Source organism: Aspergillus udagawae (assembly GCF_001078395.1).
Source record: "Aspergillus udagawae IFM 46973 DNA, scaffold_7, whole genome shotgun sequence".
In the NCBI taxonomy this organism is placed as follows: Eukaryota; Fungi; Ascomycota; class Eurotiomycetes; order Eurotiales; family Aspergillaceae; genus Aspergillus; species Aspergillus udagawae.
The window spans coordinates 1191030-1211689 of NW_025091270.1; the positions used below are offsets into that span (position 1 = coordinate 1191030).

General features: G+C 50.2%; 6 protein-coding genes across 6 annotated transcripts; 2 read left to right on the plus strand and 4 right to left on the minus strand.

The window, feature by feature from the left end:
• Positions 1–199: 199 nt before the first annotated feature.
• On the plus strand, positions 200–1411 carry Aud_009078 (uncharacterized protein; the record flags this gene model as incomplete). Its single annotated transcript, XM_043293941.1, has 5 exons — positions 200–242; positions 296–415; positions 469–529; positions 587–723; positions 786–1411. 5 exons carry the CDS (start codon positions 200–202, stop codon positions 1409–1411), a joined length of 987 nt encoding a protein of 328 aa, XP_043149876.1.
• Positions 1412–1607: 196 nt separating this feature from the next.
• Positions 1608–4090, minus strand: Aud_009079 (putative origin recognition complex subunit 3; the record flags this gene model as incomplete). Its single annotated transcript, XM_043293942.1, has 8 exons — positions 1608–2586; positions 2639–2760; positions 2817–3090; positions 3144–3283; positions 3342–3576; positions 3636–3709; positions 3765–3971; positions 4028–4090. 8 exons carry the CDS (start codon positions 4088–4090, stop codon positions 1608–1610), a joined length of 2094 nt encoding a protein of 697 aa, XP_043149877.1.
• Positions 4091–4312: 222 nt separating this feature from the next.
• Positions 4313–6901, plus strand: Aud_009080 (pentatricopeptide repeat protein; the record flags this gene model as incomplete). Its single annotated transcript, XM_043293943.1, has 1 exon — positions 4313–6901. The coding sequence occupies one exon, from the start codon at positions 4313–4315 to the stop codon at positions 6899–6901; it is 2589 nt and encodes an 862-aa protein (XP_043149878.1).
• Positions 6902–7372: 471 nt separating this feature from the next.
• Aud_009081 (Sec63 complex subunit SEC66) lies at positions 7373–8313 on the minus strand (the record flags this gene model as incomplete). Its single annotated transcript, XM_043293944.1, has 3 exons — positions 7373–7759; positions 7836–8149; positions 8214–8313. 3 exons carry the CDS (start codon positions 8311–8313, stop codon positions 7373–7375), a joined length of 801 nt encoding a protein of 266 aa, XP_043149879.1.
• An 808-nt stretch (positions 8314–9121) lies between these two features.
• Positions 9122–14139, minus strand: Aud_009082 (chromatin segregase YTA7; the record flags this gene model as incomplete). The annotated part of the gene is made up of 2 exons (XM_043293945.1): positions 9122–12021; positions 12078–14139. 2 exons carry the CDS (start codon positions 14137–14139, stop codon positions 9122–9124), a joined length of 4962 nt encoding a protein of 1653 aa, XP_043149880.1.
• A 2072-nt stretch (positions 14140–16211) lies between these two features.
• Positions 16212–19060, minus strand: Aud_009083 (putative C2H2 finger domain protein; the record flags this gene model as incomplete). Its single annotated transcript, XM_043293946.1, has 5 exons — positions 16212–17049; positions 17102–17797; positions 17859–18122; positions 18178–18935; positions 19055–19060. The coding sequence occupies 5 exons, from the start codon at positions 19058–19060 to the stop codon at positions 16212–16214; spliced, it is 2562 nt and encodes an 853-aa protein (XP_043149881.1).
• Positions 19061–20660: the final 1600 nt, after the last annotated feature.

Here is a 20660-nt window from a genome sequence, read left to right on the forward strand (position 1 = left end):
TGTTGGTGTTGGAGTAAAAGCGTCCTGCTGCTCCACTGAAATTTTTTGGACGATGCATTTTTCAATGATTGCCCGCAAAAAAAGTATGCTCACCGCTTTCGTCGGGGAAATTCTGCCGCACCGCTTTTGAGATCATCGAACTACTCCGCTTTCTCCTCACATGCAGATGTCCTTTGGGAACCTGGATTGCCATAGCAAGATGGCTTCTCATTTGAGTGATAGATTTGTCTGGTTATGTCTGGGTATGTTCTACTTATACGGCTTCGCGATTTTGCTTAGAAAGCTAACCTATCAGGCGTGTCTCTCTTCTTTGCCGTCCGCGGAATTGTTGCGGATCTCCGCCGCGTGAGTGATTTGACGGAGATCAAGCAGGTCGAAAAGGAAGACAAAATAATCAGTGAGGGCACAGAGGATGGTATGCTGAACGATGGCAGAAAGAGGCTTTTCAGGGACTAAATTCCATTGCAGCTCTCAAACTAGATACACTTTTAAAGCTGTCCGATAGCACAAGTTACGACCTGCGTGCTGCGTATGCTGCACTGACTTTCTTTCATGAAGCGTTGACATCGGCTAATGATCCGTCTAGGGCACTACGCATCATTGCGGAGCGATCTACGAAAGGGTCGACACGGGATTTGCTTCTACAAGACCTGGCTAGCAAAAATAAAGAGCGACGAGGTAGAGCGCTAACAGCGCTATACTTCCTGCTATCTAATAGAGCGCGTACGGTTTCCATCGACATATACTTTAGACTGCTCGCATATTGACTGAGTGATAATATGTAGTTTCACGAACCGCCGTCTGTTCTCGCCTGAAAGACCTCTCTACCTACACAGCCCTCGTCGATTGTCTGTGCAATTACCTCGAGGAGCATGTTGAAGAGACCTCTACCACCGATTCGCCTATCCTTCCAAAAACGAGACCCTTGGGCGAGAAAAAAGCACTCAGTATTCTCAATTTGATCCTGCAAGAAAATATTCCTGCTGCGCTGGAAGCTGGTGTGGTCAGTCGTTGGCTTTCTAAGTACCCATTCCCGTGTGCTTTGACAAATCCGTCACGGAGGCAGGACGTGGTGATACTCATGAAGACTTGGTGGTCTGATGACACGATCATGAGTGCAATATTCAGCACGCTATCATCTCATCCCGACGGTACAAAACAATTAAGAAAGTATGGTCTAATGGGCAGCATGATGGAGGAGAATGACCATGACGATGAAGATGACAGCGATGTATGGATGATCGATGGCGAAGATACAGCCGGGTCGAGGCGCCTTTCGGGCAGAAGGCTTCGCGGGGGAACCGCAGAAGAACAAGCCGTCAGGAGGCGCAGGAGGGAAGCCATGGTGTTGAGCGACGGAGTTCATCCCTTGAATAACGAAGATATCTTTCAAATACCTATCGCAGAATGACTGGAACGGCCCGCATGTCCTTAAATCTTCGACAGCGAAGACTATCCTTCTCGAGAGGTTGTGTGATATTCTGCCTGATCACTTTCTGCATATTTGTTTGATCGATGATTTTCTCATACATTCATGATACCCTTTAATGTTGATAGCACTATATATTACAAATTCGCATATTCGCGACCAGTTCTGCGTGCTACGCTCATAACCCCATCCAGGCCGACTTCGTCACATGATCGATCTTCTTCCGACTGCTCTTGACGAAGCCAAATGCTTTGAGCTCGGACAAACCCCTGTAGAACATAGTCATGATCATTCGTTCGTCGCAGCTGTCACCTTGCTCGCTTTCGAAGACCGCATAGAAGGCCTGCCAAATATCGTATACGTTAACCAGAGAGCCAGACTCAAGGTAAAGCTGATACAAGATCGCTGTGGCGGGCTGTTTAGTAGAGAGCTTCTTTTCAGAAGACTCTGAGGTCGATATCAGATAATCAAATGGATTTGACAAAGCCCGTTCAATGGCGAATCGAGGCCGCGGTGCGAATGTCTCTTTCAGAGGGTTTCTCATGTCGAGGAAGAACACCTCATGCAAGCACAAGTCCTGCGGCCGAAGCAGGGTTTCCGTAAGATACGCCTCTAATAAATGATAAAAGCGATCAATGATCCTCGTGTAGTCGACGCTGTGTTTGGACACCTTGTTTTTCCCCTTACTGAGTTTGACCCGCTGTTGAACAACGGTCATTGCCACCATGGACTGTCGGCTGTCATACTCACTTCGAAGCGGTTCAGCACCTTGATATTCTTGCAATAGAGCATCTAAATCTCCCTTGATTTGTTGGAATTCCTGGCCTTTCGTCAAGCCATCCGGAAGACTAGCGAAGATGTCCCCCAGCCTTTTGGAATCCAGGCTTTTCAATATCTTCATCATGTCCTCCACAGAGGAGGAGTTCAGCAGGTCTCCTGATAGGGCACGGATGGAAAGTTCCGAAATATCTGTTCTCTTGGTGAGATTCAGACTTCTGCGACATGATTGAATCCATCTGACAGTCTGAAAGATATCACGCATCTTCTGCTGTCCGGATCTAAGATGCCGCAAAATTTCTTGGAAAAGAAAATCGTCATCTTCCAGCAATCTGCGAGCTTGATCAAACGACCCCACCTCAAGCAGATGCTCACAGTAGCTTCATACCATTCAGTCAAAGCAAGCAACCGCAGGGAAAAAAAGACACTCACCCTCGAAAGGATGGAAGGTTTCTGATTGCTTCGCAAAGAGGACCGTTCCGAAGGGTCCCAGGCAAATCATTTGCAAGAAGTACAGACAAAGCATTCGCAAAAAAATGGGTCATATAAGAATACTGCCATGATGTTTGTGAGATATTGGAACTTGAATGACGGAGCTGCCGGAAGATACCTTGATTACTCGACTGAACGCCTCCGGCGTCTGAAAGAAATCGTTCGATCTCTCGAACAGAACGGCAGTAATGTTGCGACCCAGCCAGAAATGGCCGCTCGGATCCGCCTGCAGTCGCTCATATATGCGGTCGACACAGTTGCTCGCGTCATGAATCTCAAAATATTTGCCTCTGAGTAAGGCAACAGTCGCTCGTGGAAGTCTCCCTTCGAAAAGCTCAACAGAAGTTGAAATACCAAATAATAGAGTAAAAGGTATTCTGTCGAGCCATGAGCTGCAGTAATATGTCAGTTTCTCGATAATCGAAACTAAGGACGCTGGTCTCACTTCAGTAGCAACAATAGGTCTGTCAAGATGGTGGGATCGAAGGCTTCGCTGTCTCGAAATGCGAGCACCATCTTCTTGACTCCCTTTCTTTTCACATAGTCGCTCAGCAAGTCAAGGTCGTATGCTAGAAGTCTTGGTCCCTGTACCACGCTAAGCCATCGAATTCGTCACGCTCGGATTAGAGGGCGGCAGTCTAACCTCTCGGTCTGTCAATAATTTCTGGTACCCATCATTTCCTTCCGTATTCGTCACTGCGGCACGTATGATGTTTTTCAGGGTCGTTTTCAGGTTGGGCGTATCCCCGGATTCCAGCACAACTACACCACCCTCCCCTGTTGAGGTCAATTGATCATTCAAACGCGCAAGTAGCCGACCGAGGGAGGAAACATTCGATCCAACAGTGACCAACGCCGCCGGTATGCACCCTTTATATCTATTTCCAATTAGATTCTGTAACCCGAAAATCAAGTGCAACTGGTCGGATATCCGTACGTTTCGAATGAGGTTGATTTGACAAACCACGAAATTCTCTCATAAACATCGGAGTCGATATCTACCAGAATTTCCTGACTTGAAGTTAGAAGATGTCAAGCCATGCCAGGAGCTGTTTATAGCACTAACGTGGATCTTTGCTTCCTGATCGGACCATAGCTGTTGATAAGTCTCGTATCTTAATTTGACAGCGGGTTCGGGCTCGTTGCCGTTCAATAAGGGCACGAAGGGACAGGCAGGATTGATTTCGGCTTTCCTCTCCGATTGTACTTTTCGCCGTTTCGAGGGTCTTTCATGACTTCTGTTCTGATTAGAAGGTTTATAGATATAGACACCCTAGTTGTGTACAGCATTAGTTCAGTGCAGCCTTGAACGTCAATTTTCCCACGTACCTGGCTACTTGATCCATCTTTAAATGAGCCCAGCGCATCCGTCTCTATATGGTCTGGGTCCATTGCGAAGCCTTCGTAGGAAAAGTAGGCTAGACAGCTCTTGAGAAACAATAACGGTGCACCTCAAATGACCGCGGCGGACCCGCGTGTGCCACTAAGCTAGATCGGGTAATAGTGGCTCTTTCGCCGCGGAGCTTCAAGATCCTCATCTATCCATTTTCTTTCTTGACGTCCCTGCTTTTAGTGTCTCGACAGTTTCGTCCGATGATTTAAACTCAATACTTCATGCTCCGCCAAGCTGCTCGAGGAGCTCGGTGGTATCAATATGTGGCCCACAAAAGCCCGTCGATTACGTCCTTGTCTCGACTGCGAGCCTTCTCCTTTCTAGCGCCACAGCTTCTACATTATGGCGGAAAAGATGATAAGATTCGCTTTTACGAGCAGGATACGCGAGGGAGCAAGACCAGGAGGGAAATAGATCCGGAGGCTGAAGATCGTGCAGCGAAAGAAGAGGTGGAGAGTGAGCTTTCCCAACTCGACAAGGAATTAGAGGTCCTGAGTGAAGGCCCCTATGGTCCGAATAGCGCCTTCATGAGAGAGTTGCCGGAACATGAAAGGAAGATAGCGCTTGAAGCCCTTCAAAAACATGCGGAGGAGACAGGTGAAGCTGATGACGACTTGGGTCTCGATAAGGTCTTCGATGACGAACTGGATAATATGCTCAGGGAAGAGTTTGAAGGCATGGCAATGGAGGAAGAAAATTGGCTGTCGGAAGCGGTGGAGGAAGGGTCTTTGGAAGAACCGGTGCTGAGACAGCCCTACGAAGTGACCTTGAACGACGCAGAAACTCATCCTTACATCGACAAGCTCAATGAGTGTCTCAGACGATTGGCAAATGACCATTCTGATGAACATGCTAAGAAAGAACTGTGGAAGTGGTATCGCCGCTGTCGACAACTTATCCCCAACTTCCTCCAGTCAATTCCCGAGGATGCATTGACCATGATATGGGAGTCTCAAGTGAATGGGGATTTGACGCGCGCTTCTCGCGCGACTCGATTGCAGGCCCTGGCTGAAGACACAGTTTCCGCCGGGAGATCTCTTCCTACACCCCATGCCCTTTCATACATACAGTCACTTCAAGAAAGTGGCAAAATACACTTGGCACTTGACCAATGGGAAGCGTGTCAGACATCCCTTTCCCAGAAGAAGGAAGACCTTGAGGCATATTGGAAACTTGGTGTACAGCTCTTCGCGGCTGCAGATGACCCGCAGCGAGCTCAAGATATTGCCTTAGCATTCATGGCCAACGATAAATCGCGCGAGCCTCGCATCCTTCTTCCGGTCATCACAGCCTGGGGAAGACAGCCCGGGAAAGAGGCCGAAATCAAGGCATGGGCTTTATACTTGCAGCTCAAGGCGTTGCTAGAGTCCAAAATGACGATGGAAGACTATGACTTCGTTAGCATTGGACTGCTCAAGGCGGGCAGACTCGACCTTGCCATTGCCGTATTCAAGGACATGATGGTGACCGCTCAAGATCCAGCAAACGACTCTACTGCCATTTATAAGGCCGCTTTGGGTCTAGTAGGCAATTTACAGATGTCCAGCATTCGTGAACAGGACGTCAATAAGATATCGCTTTCGACTCTGACCGTTTTACCTCGGCGGTTCCAGAACCGATTTTTCTATGCAAGTTGGATGAAGAAGCTTATCGGAATGGGCGAGGTTGACTCCGCTGCGAAGGTAATTGAGCTGATGTACGAACGGGGTGTTAGACCAGACTCTAAGCATTTGAATGGAATACTTGCTGCATGGCTCCGCGAAGGTAATGCCATTGCGCGAGCCAAGGCTGAGCAACTGGGGTGGTCCATGGTCCAGCAGCGGATTGACTTGGTATGGGCACGAACCGCATCACCTGGGAAATCTCCTCAGCTCCATGTACGCCAGGAGATAGATGGCGCTCGCATCCCAAAGTTCATGCAGAGACAGGTGCCCTCAGCAAACATCGAGACCTTTTCGATTCTCCTACTCCATTATACCCGAAGAGGCGATGATGACATGGTCAAGTATCTAGTCAAATGCCTTGGGGACGCTCAAATCCGGCCGAATTCATATTTCATGAACCATATTTTATATGCGGAGCTCAGAAAACAAGATATTCGGTCTGTTTGGAACAAGTTCAAAGCCATGTCTGTGTCGATCAAACCAGACCTGGAGACATACGCCTGCCTATGGGACTGTGGCAAGCTTCAATATGACCGAGGCCGGACAGCCTTCGACGCAGAGTTTCCATCCGCGCGCTGTTTGTTTGCAGAGATGATGAAGTGGTATTCTCAGCTCCCTCCCCGCGACAAGTCGACTGCGCAGGAAGAATTCTCTAAAGAGCTCTACGACCAGATCATTCGCTGTTTCTGTCTCTCCAAGGATCTACCCGGCACTCTGGTTGCGTTGTATTCGCTCAGGGCAGCCTTCGGTTATTCCCCGGACGAGGTGACTGCCCGTCTGATTATCCTGCAGGTGTCGCGCATGGCCGGTGTTCCAGCGGACACGCCCAAGCGTCGTCTACGGCGTTTGTCCAGCACCCCGAGGAGCAAAGAGAACATTGCGCAGGTCAATCGACTTGTCGAAATCCTGAGCGAGCGCAAAGCGGCGGGTCTGCAAGCGCGAGGCCTGAGTCCCGATCAGCTCGAGCCTCAGGAGAAGCAACAGTACCAACTGGAGATCATGAGTGATCTGCTACGCGTCGTCATAGCGCGAACGGCTGCCGCACCTGGCCAGATTGAGGATCAGATAGCGAAGGTTGCTGTCGAGATGGGTGTCTCTAATGTTGATCTGGGATCTTCACTGGATGACGATAATTTGCTTCTCTAGACTTGGTGAGGGTTATGAGCTACCAGCACCGGTGCCATCACCATCGTGTCATTGGATTTGTACTATTATGGCGGCGGACAATCATCATAGGCATATAGATTGGCGTTTTTGGTGCAATCCGAAAATTGACTTAGCTCTGTTTGTACATTAGTTTGACCACATATACTCATTCGTCTCTCCTATGGTTCCATTGACCAAATTTATTTCTGGAATAGTATTTCAGAATGGCTTAAGGACCCAGGATTGTCATATTGTCCTAATTCCATGGGATCCCATGCACAGAGAGGTAACTACTATTACAGTCATGAATGGCGAGAGAGCAGTTGGACCAGCCCACGTAAACTTCGCTTTCTTGATTAAACGTCAGGAGCGGCAGTGCAGAGTACGAATCTGCGTTCTGTGGTAATTGTGGTTTCACAGATCGAAGTGTCTCATGCAAAATGAACAAAATCCCATCTAACAAGGCGACCTTCATTTCTTGCCCTTCTTTTTCTTCTTACTGGCACTGCTCGATCCACCCGCCGCAGTGTCGGCAGCCTCAACCAATACAGCCTCGTCATCACTTTCGGCTGCAGTGGATGGCGCAGCAGATGACTCAGGAGTCTTGGTTCCGGGTGTCGAGCTGGTAGTCGTCGCGGTAGATGTAGCTTGCTCGGGTTTTGTGGAAACGGAACTCTCTGCATCCAGCTCCTTCATAAATCCCTCTTGAATGCTCGCCTTCTTCTTATCCCACCACTCCCGCTCCTCGGCCAACTTATTCTGGTAACTCTGCAGCCGCTCACGGAACAGGACATTGTTGAGCATCTCGTTCGCGGACTGAAAGATCGTTTGGCCCCAGTTCGGCACGTACGCGTTGGCCTGGAGAAAGCACCGGAATTAGCCAAACTCCTCCCCACACATGCAGGGACTGAATGAAACAGGATGAAAAACAAACCTCAGCAACAACATCCCGCACTTCGTCTTCCATCTCCTTCTCCGCTCGCTGGAATCGCTGCCACAGATCGTCCCCGACACTACCCCGCTGCAGAAGCATAGCTAGTGCCTGCTTCTGGTTTCGGAGCGCCATAACGCGTTTGATATCCTCGATTGCGCGCCGGAGAAGCGCGGCCTTTAGTACCGTCTCCGGCACCGCTGGGGCCTTTTTCTCTTTCGAAGAGGATGAGGCCGGCGGGTCAAGATGGAGAAGGGAGAAGTAGATGTCTCGTTGGAGGTGCGGGGGAAACCATGGTTCTAATGAGGTTGCCTTTCCTGCGGATCGCGATAATCGGATCAGCGATCAAATTCTCGTTTGGGAGAGATAAAGTCAACTTACTGGCCTTGCGCTTGCGGTATAGTGACGAGAAAGTTGCTAGGGAGCCGAGCAGAACGCCTAGGTAGGCGAGCGGCACGGCGAGACTGAGCCAATCCACCATGTTATGACTGATTCAGATATGTTCAAAGATTTAAAGGAAGAGGTAAGGGGTCAGGTGGAATCGGGTGGTGTGGTGAGAGTTGTACAAATTTAGGCTTGGGTCATAGTATCGTCAACAACGATGGTGTAGGGGATCGCGACGTTTTCAGCGCCTGAAGACTGAAGTTGTTGCGCTAGATGACCCTTAATGATAGAATATTTAGTGGTCAAGCTGCTGTGAGTCCATGAAAGGGAAAAAGAATAACGAATGAAAGGTAGCGTAACTGGAATCTAAGTATGGTTATTCTTGCGGAGGAAGGATAAGGCCAGCCTGGTGTTTTAGGCGCAGATCACATGGCCTCCACTCTTCACCATTGATTAGTTACCTGCATCAATGATCTACATACTACGACAAACCATGAGCCAAATTCTGTTGGTTTTGAAAAGGAAGATGACTTCTTTGTATCGTCTTATCTACAATGTAGTGTCTTTGCAGGCAGAGAATCTAAAAATATAGCTCGAGAAAATGTCGAAAAACAATACCTACATGCATTCCCACGCAGAATCCCTCTTAGCTCTAAATAATCGCAGAAAACACCGGAAGAATATCCAGTTAGTGAGAATGTTCGTAGAATGCATGTAAAAAGGGTACTCGCAGATGATGCTGGAGACTTCACAAACAGGCAAAGGTATAAGAAATGGTAAGAGTGAAAGGAGAGAGAGTCATCGGAAATAAGCGACCTTAGTTGTCCCTACCCAAAGAACCAAGGCACACAATTTTAGAGACTCGCGGGAAGCGAAGAGAGAAAACAAAGTCCAGGCCACCATGTCTAAGCATGGAAGATATCAGCCCCCAGCTGCTCCTTTGTTCTTTGACTGATAGGGCCGATCTCCTGCATCGCCTGCATGTCCTCCAGAACGTCATTGAAGGTATCCCTGATACCAGCCGCAACCTTGTTGCGGTTCCACTCCCCTCGCATCCGCCAGATATAGTCCATCAAGTTGCTATTGATCTGCTCTAGCTGCTCGACCGAGCACCCGCTGGTTCGCTGCGTCAGTTGGTTGTGTAGGTTGACGATAAAATCGTGTTCAAGCGAGACTTTGGGAGAAAGGTCTTCGTTGTTCAGCAATGATTGGAGAGCCGTGGGGACATGAGAGGATTGCTTGACAGGCGCCTCGAACAAGGGCACAGGGGGTTGATGCTTAGGCTGGGATTGGCTTTCCCCGGCAGCGAAGTCTGCGTGTCCCGGTAAGGACTCACGGGGATGCGGGGAGGGCTGGCTACTTTCCGGCTGCTGCGTATCCGGGAGATGCTCCTCCTGCGACACACGGTCGGGGTATTGAGTGAGGTCGGGGAAGTCGTGCCGCAGCCCATGCGCCGCCATAGGACTCTGGGTGAGATTTTGCGGCACTGAGGATTGCTCGGAGGACTTCTTGTCCGAGGTAGTCTGCGTGGTAGACGCCTCGTTCGTATAGTCATTCGGCTGTGATCCCGGGGCCATTGGAGTCATTGGTCCTTTTTGAGACAGACTTGAGAATCCGGATTCACGCCTCACTTGCTGCGAAGGCGCCGTGTGGGAGTACGGTGGCCTGGGTTGGGCGGAGGGTCCGAAAGAACTGCCCTGCGTCTCTCTCTCGCCAGAATGATCTTCAGAATTAGTCATATAAACATCTCCATCTCCATCGCCGCGAGACTCATGGGACCCATTACTGATCGTGGCATGGTTACTAAGATCATTCAGATCCGAGCCACCACCCTGATGATAACCGTTGGAGAGAAAGCTCACGGCCGAGGGTCGCGTCGGTGTTTGCGGACGAGCTTGCCCATCCGGGAAGGATTCGCCAAGCACCACAGGTCCGCTTGAAGGGCCGGAGTCTGTATTGCCGTGGGGAACATTGCCGGTCGCTGCGAGACGGATATAGCCTTCCTCCCCCGCGGCTTTTTTGGCCTGTTCTGTTGCAAGCTTCTCCCTCTCCAGCTCCCGCAGGTAAACATTTTCACATTCTGCGACTAGGGCCGGCTCCGCCTGCTCGATGGTGGCAATGTCGACCTCGACGTTAGAAAGAAGCTCGTTGGCTCGCAACAACCTCTCTTGGTCGCCTAGCTGCCGCGCGTCCTTTGCCAAGCGCTTGATATCAGCCAGGAAATCCGCAGGTCGCTTATAGTAACCATTGGAAAGTCTCTTTTCGATAGTCACAATTTCCATGTTGTAGAAGAACTTTCCCGAAACAGTTTCCCGGAGACCCGGAACCCCATGCTTATCGAAGGCTTTTTCAAAGGGCCTGAACGTTGTTCGTTGCTCGATGGGCAAGTCGCTAGTAACAATGTTCGGATCATCTTCTTCCCACAGGTACCGGATCTGCGATTCGTCAATTACACCTGTCCTGAACCTCTTGTATTTCTTAATCTGGTCCATTATGGGCTGGATCCTGATCTTTAACAAATTCAGGGTCTGGTGATCTTTCTTCTTCTGGGCCTTAAGCTGCTCCTTGGTCGGAGGCGGTGCGGGCTTCGGTGGAGGAGGAGGTGCAACCTCTAGTGTCTCGAGTTCTCTTCGTTTACGATTTTCGGGATCAGGAAACTCGGACGGCGAGGTCTTGACGTAGTCGATTACCCTACCGAAGAACTCATATCGAGCATCATAATCTGGGGCATTTAGGTCGTAGAAGTTCCTCTTCGAGAACCCGAACATGTTGCCCAGTAGTCCATTATCCACCTCCTCACCGGACGACTCCAAGACACCGAACAGGAGAACAGGGTCTGAAGGGGGAACAGATCGTAAAAGGCCCAGGAAAGTAGATATGACCGTCGGTCCGACGGTATCAAGCCAAGACTGAAGGTTTGGGATGTATATCACGCTGGGCTTGTGCCTCTTGACCTCTTGGAAGAGCTGTATGACGGCTGCTTCGGGAGACCTGGTTGAGTCACTGAGCAGGGTCGGGAGGTCAAAAGCTTGAACGTGCAGTCCCTCAAAATGATGGAGGATGGCGCCTGCAAGATGTTGCTGGCCCATGCCAAAAGGCCCACGCACCAACATCCTGGGACGGTACACTCTGGAGGTTTCAAATTCTTGCTGCATCTGCTCACGGCGAAAGCTTTTTGGCCCTTCGGGTTCCTCAAATTGAGCTTCCTCAAGAGCCGTGAGCCTCTTTCCTTGTGGGAGTATATCGGATAAAATGGTTTTGATATCGGATAATGGTCGACGAAGCAGAGGCTCAACTGGCTTGGGTAGAGGAGTAGCACCGGAGGAGGCAGATCTCTCGGATGAGGGAACCATCTTCTTAATAGCCAACATGAAATCCTTCGGAGTGACATTGATCTTCTTGGGATCGATGAGAAGCTTCTGATCTGACTTGTAAATTTGAGGATATCTCCTCTGAACTGCGTTGAGAGCGGCCTCAGTACAAAGAGCACGGAGATCGGCTCCGCCATAGCCCTTCGTGATCTCGGCCAGTTCGTCCTTGATGTGATCAGGGAGAGGCGGATCCCAACCTTTGGTATGGATATCCAAGATTGCACGCCGACCTTCAGTATTGGGCAACGGGAAGTAAAACTCGCGATCGAAGCGGCCAGGGCGACGCAAAGCAGGGTCAATAGAGTCCGGTCGATTTGTAGCTCCAATGACAATGACTTGGCCACGGCCATCCATACCGTCCATTAAAGCCAACAGAGTCGACACGATGGAGGCATGGATCTGTTCCTGCTTGCTTGATCTTACGGGGGCCAGTCCTGCAGAGCAGATGAGCGTTAGCAACATACAAGCGTCGAAGTCGGCGAGCACTTACCGTCTATTTCATCAAAAAAGATGATGCTGGGTTGAGTCTTTCGAGCCTCTTCAAAGAGCAGCCGGAGTTGCCTTTCAGCCTCACCGACCCATTTACTCAGCGCATCCGCACCCTTTCTCATATAGAATGTAACTTTGCGACCCTCGGAGCTAACGCTGTTGGCCAAGGCCCTTGCCAACAGCGTCTTACCTGTCCCAGGGGGACCGTGGAAGAGGACACCTCTTGGCGGCACGATATGAAAACGTTGGAAGATCTCGGGGTAAAGGAGCGGAAGGGAAACCATCTCTTTCAACTGATCGATATGCCCCTGTAGGCCGCCGACACTGTCGAAATTGACATTAACGTCAACACCCAAGGGATCGGCATCAGCAAGCGCCTGCTTATCCTTGATCTTTCCTAGATTGGCAGGTGTTCCGGATGGACCTTGTAGAGGATCGGCTCCATGGGTTTGTGCTGAAGCGAGAAGACCTGCACCTGGAGGTCCGGACACGGAGCCGCCAGCGCCCTTGGGATGTTGCATTACTTCATCGTCGCTACTATCGCTGTCAACACCCCCTGTCGCAGCAGGTGCGCCAGGAGGAGCTAGAATCGCTGGTGGCCCGCCGCCTCCAAAAGGTCCATATGTCGGGAAAAGTGTGCGCTGCCAACTGCCGCCTCCGCCTCCCCGACCTCGCCGTGAAGGAGATTCGTTGACCTCGTTCTCGGCTTCCTCTATTGGTAGGATGAGATCTGGCCGAATGATCCGGTAGTCGACATCCTTCCGGCTGCGCCTTGGTTTCTCGTAAACGATATCCGTCTGAAGCCTCCGGCGGGGTCGATCTCCTCTGAGATCTTCCAACTCCTCAGCAAGCTCCTCGGCAATATCTCCTCGTACTTCGGACTGTCCACGGGAGCGAGAAGCTCTCTTACGCAGACCAGGACGCCGACCGGCGGTGCTGTCCTGTTCCTCGTCATCTCGAGCTTGACTGGCTTTGCGTGGTGATCCATGTGACTTTCCGGACTGAGAGAGCTCTTCATCATCGTCGTCATTCGACTCGTCTTCCTCAGGCTCAAAGTCGCTCTCGTCGTCTTGTCGCTTTCGCTGAGAGCTTCTGGGTTTCTTACGGCCGGAACGACGTGGGAGTGGTTCCTCCTCTTCGTCCGGCTGCGCCTCTTCAGTGGGCTGACTTCGACTGGACCTGCCCCTCCTCCTCCGTGTTGTTGGACCCTCATCATCTTCATCGTCCTCCTCTTGATGCTTCACATCGCCATTCTCAGATTCGGGCACGATTCCATCATCGTCGCCTTCTGCTGCATTTTCGCCGCTGTCCTGCCCCGATGGAACACCTTCCTCGAAATCGCCTTGGTGATCGCTTTCCATGATCTCTGGTTGCGAAGCCTTGACCTCCATCGAAGTCTCCTCTATAGGCTCGAATATTTCCGGTTCCTCGTCAATTTCAACCTTTTCAGGGCCAAAATTGAGACGTTTCGAGGCGCGAGACCCGCGCCGGCTTCTCCGCGCTTCCATCTCCGGACTGTGTGTACCTCGTTCCACAAGCTCCATATGGCGACCGGAGTTCGTCAGGGCGACAATATCCTCTGAAGGGTCACGGGTACGACGAGTCATCCGCCTGCCGCTTTCAGGGAAAGGCTGGCGCTTGAGAGCGTTCACTTTCAATGTCACGACAGTGCTTTTGCGTTTCTTCGGCGAACGGGTGGGCTCGGAGTCATCTGCCTCTCCGAAATCATCTTCGTCGCTGTTGGAATCGCCCTCATTATACACCGGTCGATTAGTCGCAGCCCTCCGGGCGGTGAGGCCCCTTGCATTCTTCGGTGCGTTGGGGTCCTCTTCATCCTCCTCATCGAAGTCAAGCTCGTCCGCATCATCTAGGATATCATCGTCGTCGGATGTGATGTCGTCGTCAGAATGGCGACGCGCTCTCTTCTTCGTTGGCTTGGGCTTCTTCCTCGACTTCGGTCGAGCAGAGTGGCGAGATGAGCGCACTGGATGATCGCTGTAATTCTCGTCATCCGAGTCCGACTTGTTCGCCAATTCCTCAATGGGGCGCTTTGGCCGGGGCATGATGTGTCGCGAACGGCGTCGTAAAGAATGACTTTTTTCCACGGTCACCATGTCAGCAAACTCAACATGTTACTTGGGCCAGCAGATAGGGACCACGTATAAAAGAGGTACGATTACTTGGTTTATCTGTGCTTGAGACAAAGCCGACGAAGATGTGAACAGTGACTTACCAAGAAACAGTGTGCTTAATGGGCCAGTGAGAGGATAACACGGTAATGAAGCCCAAACAAGCACCCTTCCCCTCAAACTAGAATTTAAGAGACAATATCATAAACAGCTGTAATTGTCTAATATTAATCAGACATTGAAACATCAATCTTGAGATGTTAGGCCTGGCCCGACGGGTTGCAAGGTAGTTCTCGCACGGGGTCGACGACGAAGCGCCAATGCGCGCGGGTCAGGTAGAGTGAGGTAGATCTCCCTAACCAACTGCAGACGCGTCACTTGCAAACACTTCTCAGAACGGAGAAGTGAGCAAATGTCAATAAAGTCTTGCTGACAGATGAATGGAGCAACTGAGAATAGCAGCAACGATGCTCTCGACCAGCATGTCCGCTCCAATATTAGACCCTGTGGAATAAGCAATACACCGAAAGGGCGGAAAGACTCGCGACGCCTTTTTGCTCGCCGGCACCAGCCACACATAACCAAGACACAGACAGCCGCGCTCCGACGCCACAATTAGTCCTGTTCTGGACTAGCGGAAGGCCATTGGCCAGCCCATTTCGGCAACGCACGTGCCGTTCTGGGCCTTGAATGCTCCACGGCACCACACGCTCACTTTGCGGTAGGGAAACAGGCGCTTTTTGGATGCCGTTTGTGCTCTCATCGTCCTGTCCTTGCCAGACCCAGAATCACCGTATGAATTGTCCGTAAATCGCATCATAAAATGCTATTAAGGTCAAAATGTATGTCTTCGTTCACTGTCACTTGCTCTCGACCATTTTCTGCAATGGTTGGCTGCCAGTAAGGAGTCGGTCAAATGAAGCAACATAGCGATGTCAGGAACAATCAATGATAACCCACATGTCATCTAAGCTGATCGTCTCTGGATTTTCCTCCCCGCATGTTCCTCATCGCTTATCGCTTAATGCCATGCGTCATTCGGCGCAGAGCCGCTCGGGGACCCACAGCGCTTGATATCACGTGATGGCTGAGTCAGTGATGTTTCTCGTCCTCATTGGCAAATGGTACGCCTGTTAAGACTTTAGGATATACTCTTGTATGATTCAGCAAAGTGGAAATAAATCAGGAAAGACATCAGAATGCTCTTTCGCTCGGTAGCTCAGCGCCTCTCAGTGTCCTCCTCTCCTCTCCTTAGATCTGCCCCATCCGGTCGGAGAACCTTGACTTCCACACCCCCCAGGTTCAATGCTTCCAAAGGATCCAGTGCTTACAGAGAAGGGGTCAGTGTTTCCCTTTAGTTTAATTTCTCTAGGCCTCAGACTTTATGTCTGTATGCTTCCAACAATCGCCCTGGGACGGACAAAATGCCTTCACCTGAATGCATTGTGCGGCTTTCAAGCTAACTGAAATACCAGCTCGCTCAATACAGGACCTTCGCGAGTCCCTTCGCCAAAGTATTCTTAGGGGCCATTTTCACCTACCAGGTTATTTACTGGACTTGGTTGAAGCTTGAGATGGATGAATCCAAGTTTGAGAAAAATCGTAAGTTGCGCTCACTTGCTTTGCCGTCTGCTATGGTGCACCTCTAACAACCAATAGAAGAGGTCGCGGCTCTGGAGAAGAAGGCAAAGGAATTGACGAATGCACAAAAATGACGATATCTCTCCTCCAGTATCTTTCTTGAGGCTTTTGTTCTGCCTGATTGTTTATTTACTGTACTATATACCTCAAATATCCCACGGAAATATCTTCGATTGCTTAGCTGGATGTTTGATTGCGCTAAAGGTATTTCCACCTTAGGTATTTCGTTCATTTCTGCTTTGAGAATGGCTATATAACGTGAAATCATGTATAACTTGTGCTTCATACATGTGATGAACATCACAGGAAGGGTCTGCCCTTGATGCTGCAATCAAATGGCCGCCACTTGGTTGTGAAAGTCCTAGTCAGTTATCGAATATGACATGACGGGCCACCTGCGAGCTCCCTGCCTGTGGTAGCGGTATACCAGCGCTGATTCTCCTCTTTGGTTTGGATCCGTCGTCTGCGTGGGACCGATATGGATCTACCATTGGCCTAAACGTATCAACTTTTCGTTTCCGTGATTGCCTAGGTTCGGAAAACTCCTCCAGTTTCAAGGCCCTCCTCGAAAGAGATTTTTTCTCGCAAGAAACCATCTGCTGCGGGATCTCCTGGTCGAGAGCTACCCCATCATCCTCAAGGACAGTGTCCGACAAACAATCACCACAGCCGTCATCTTCATTCTCGGAATGGTCATCTGTGGCAAACGGGCTCTCATTCTCGTTTCCGGCGGCCATGCTTCGTCCCTTTGATTCCTCACGTTCGTGATCCTCGTTCGAATGGCAACAGTGCACCCAGTCTCCGATCCGCTGGCCCCTACGGAAGTGCTCAAAATCGATATGATCGAAGCGCTCATTCCACGCTTCCCGACCCTGGCTGTGAAGAGGAATAATCTCCCTACAGAAGCCGCACCAAAATCGGGACTGTCCGTTTTCGCCTACGCGGTTATTCGCGACCGCAACTCGCACCCCTTCATTATCGACGCGATGATGCGTTTTCAAATGCTGCACGAAGACCTCTTGACGATAATACCACCTCACGTATCGTTTCCCCTTGGTCGGATCGCACAAGGTACAGTACCAGCTTTGGATGTGATAATGCTGCGAGTTCTCGTGACGTTTCCAGTCCGCCTTGCTGCCGAATGTCTTGCTGCACTTAGGGAATGTGCAACCATAGGGTCGCTCGTGGCGTTTCTGGTGTTTCCTAAGGCACGGTGTTAGTATAAGATAGAACTGCCAGGAAGGTCAATACATACTTCATTTCGCACCGCAGACGCGTTCGTTTCGCGCAGACTCCGCATTGGATCCAGTCTTTCTTGTCCGGTTCTCGATCAGGCACTTTGGACGTACTGTCGCCAGATAGCTCGGGTTTTTCAGATAGACAGTCCAAAGCCGCAGTCAATATCCGCTGGAGAATTTCCTTCTTTGGACTGCAGAGCTCGGTACTAGGACTGTTCAGGTCGTCTACGTCGTTTGTCGGCTGAGAATGCCGTCGGTGGTTGGAGTTCATCATTCTCGTGAGTGCATGGATCATGTTAGTCGCAGCGTCCGCAATGAATTCTTCCACGTACTCGTTCCTCTTGCTGTCTTGGTGCGCGATTGGCGGCTTTCTGTCTAGTGCTGAAGTCAAGTTGGGTGTGCCGAAGCTCGGCAGCTGAACTGTATCTGAAGTAGCCATGAGTGTGGCGTTCACAGGTTCTTGATCTTGTTCCTGCTCGCTGGTGTCTTTGATCGGGTTCAAGACGCGATCTTCGTTCTCTGGCGGTCTTGCTCCGGTGAGTGCCTTGTCTGCGACTTCTGGAATACACAGAGTCTGACTCAGATCTTCCATCTCGCAGTCCTGTTCAGTCGGCAGCTGCATCTCTGGAGATTGGGCTTTCTCAAACATGGGGTCAACTGCAGCAAACGGCAATTCACTCGCATGCGTGATACTGTTGTACCACTCGTGCGACCTAGATTCACTTTAATATCATATCACCGAGTTAGATGGCCAACTGCAGAGAGCGATCTTACCTCTTCAGAAGCTCATCGGCGTCTTCATCCCCGTGCATTCGCAAAAGGTGTTGACGGAAGTTATCCAGTCGAGGCCATCTCTTATGTCTCCGGGGACAATTGCGCCCAAAACACAAGTATAGAATCTTGGGTCCACGTTCCGGTTCTTGTTTGTGGACGCATTTCTTGTGCCGCGCTAGGTCATTGATGGTTCCGAAGCCCTGCTTGCGGCTACAATTGGGTTGATCGCATTTGTACAGCTTCCGATGTCTTGCCTCGTGTTTCCTACGCCCGTCAGTCTCGGCATGGTCTGCAGGGCGTGTGACTGTTGAAGACAAACCTTTTGTCGGATGGACATTTTCCTTTCCAATTGCAGTCGAGATAGTCGCATTTTATTTCATCATCGCAATGCGCACCGTGTTGTTCCATCTTCTCAGCGACCTCGCCATAGCCTGATGGTCCCAGATCGAACGTCGACGATCTATCTTCCAGTTCATACTCATGTGGACCCAAATAAGGACTGCAAGCCGAGTCTACTGCGAAGGAAGATGCAGCTATCGAGCGTGTGGTACAGCTTTGACTCCCGTATCCTGAATCACCCGACGCAAGCCCGTTGTATTGGCTATCATTTTCCGAGGGGTTGCTGTATTGTCCGGTGGAACACCGGCGGCCAATGTAGTCATTGATCGGGTAGGGCTTTCCCATGGGCTGCAGATGCAAAGCTGACGGGTTGAGGGGGACTCCGGTCACCTGGAGCGGATTCCAAGCATCCTGATGATTGAACAACTGAGGCGTATGGTACCGGTAGTAGTCCAAGTAGTTCGGAGCCGGGGACAACGACGAGGGCGATGCGTGATTGCTGGCACATGGAAGCCAAGGGTGGAGGATGGATGAATGTTCATGAGGGAGAACAGCCGGGTCGGAGTCGAATTGAATACCAAGAAAAGAGGCCGGGTCGCCTAACGCGATGTGAGAGGAAGCTGTCGATGCGTCTGTCGGGTGATCGCCAGGCGAAGCATTCGGTAATATCCGAGTCCCCATGATGCCCTGGAGGACATCATTGGAATTGTCCCATTTGAGGTTACCAGAATTTGAATCCTGGGTATCATTTGATATACAGTCAGCTTGTCCTGTTTTATTTCCTTTTCGTTATATGTTTTCCTCGCATTGAGAGGCGAGATGGCACGTCCACAAAGAGGGTATGAATGATTACATACACTCATAGCTGTGAAGAACGGGCAGAATCGCCCTATCGGGAATATCGACCGAGCGACGAGGTTCAAAAAGTCCAACCAGTCAAGCTGACAGTCTGGGGGACCGTGTCACGCTGGGACTCAGCGAGAGTTCATATAGATAGTGGGAAGTGGAGCATAGGGACACCGAGAGCTGAAGGATACAAATGCAGGGGGTTCAACCAGACTGCGCTATTTTCTTGCCCTTCTCAAAATGATAATCTGAGCAAACGGTGGGGGATAATTGGCACAGACTAGTGAAATAGATGAAAAGAAAATAGAAGTGCCTGGATACTGTAGTATCGCTCTCCGTGTGGGTCAGGATGCTATACGAGTAGTATCTGCTAAAGGCTTAAAGTCAAGCTACTTAGCAAGAACAAGCAGCAAGGGGGAAAGTGGGAAGACTAACGACCACAATAAGACGGGCAATCGAGAGGAACAGGAGGATAGGTGAATCACAGTTGGGCTGAATTGATCGATGCGGCCAAGGAAAAAGAAACGTGATAGTCCATGCAGGCCAATGTCACTGAGCAACACGGATTGGAAGGCAAGGAGAGGGTGAAAAAGGACCCCACGCGATTAGATTATCAAGGGAAGAGAGTGTGAGTGATGGAGAGAAAAGATCAGAAGAAACCAAATGGAAGACCATCAATGCTTAAACAAGGCTGTCAAGATGCCGTGTTTAAGATGTGTCTAAAAGGTAGAGCAAAACAACAAGAACAGCAGCAGCAGCAAGCACACCGAATGATGCTGTATCCCTGCACCAGTGCTAATGCTGTATGGATCAGAGACTTCATGAAAAACCGGAGGTACAGCAAGTCCCCATCTGCAGGACAACGAGAAGATCAGTCGGAATTCAAGAATTGATGAATTCAGATGATCGACCTCCTCCCTGTCATTTCCCACATGGTCGAGATATTATTTAGCTACAAAGAGGCACGACGTCGTGCCAGCCTGCCAGGAATGATGGAATGTGCCCTTTTTCGCAGAATCAATAATCACACCAAGATACACTTCGAATAAAAGACATTCCGGAATCAGAACTGCCACATAAACTTCGTCATCTGCATTCCTTTCCTCGCAGTTCAAGACTCCTCAAGTACATCGTTATCGACTGCTGCTTACAACGAGAGAGCAACGCGCGCGTCCTAGCTATGTAAGGCTCTGAGTTTGAACGAGAGATCAGCATGCGAACTCCCAACATGTTCAAAGGCTGAAGATTATTAACATGTCAATGGCCTGTGTTTCCTGCATACATACTCCACAGAAAATGAAGAGTATCTAATGCAAATGCCAAGGAACAAAAAGAAAAGAGGAAAAGAAAAGCTACAGATGAGTTGAAAATTCGACCACGCCTGTTGGCCTGATTGATGGTGGCAGTGCCTGTAAGGGCTTGCATAGACTTTCTACTGTTGGCATGATCATCGCCATTATTTATGCAGAAGGCAATAGAGAGAATCCACAGTGTTGTCCAGTAGATAGATAGAAGAAACAAGTAATAATAATAATAATAATAACGAGATGCTTCTGATTCATCCATACGTATGAGGGTTGAATACTATCTAGTATCTGTTTCCCCTTTTCCCTTGCA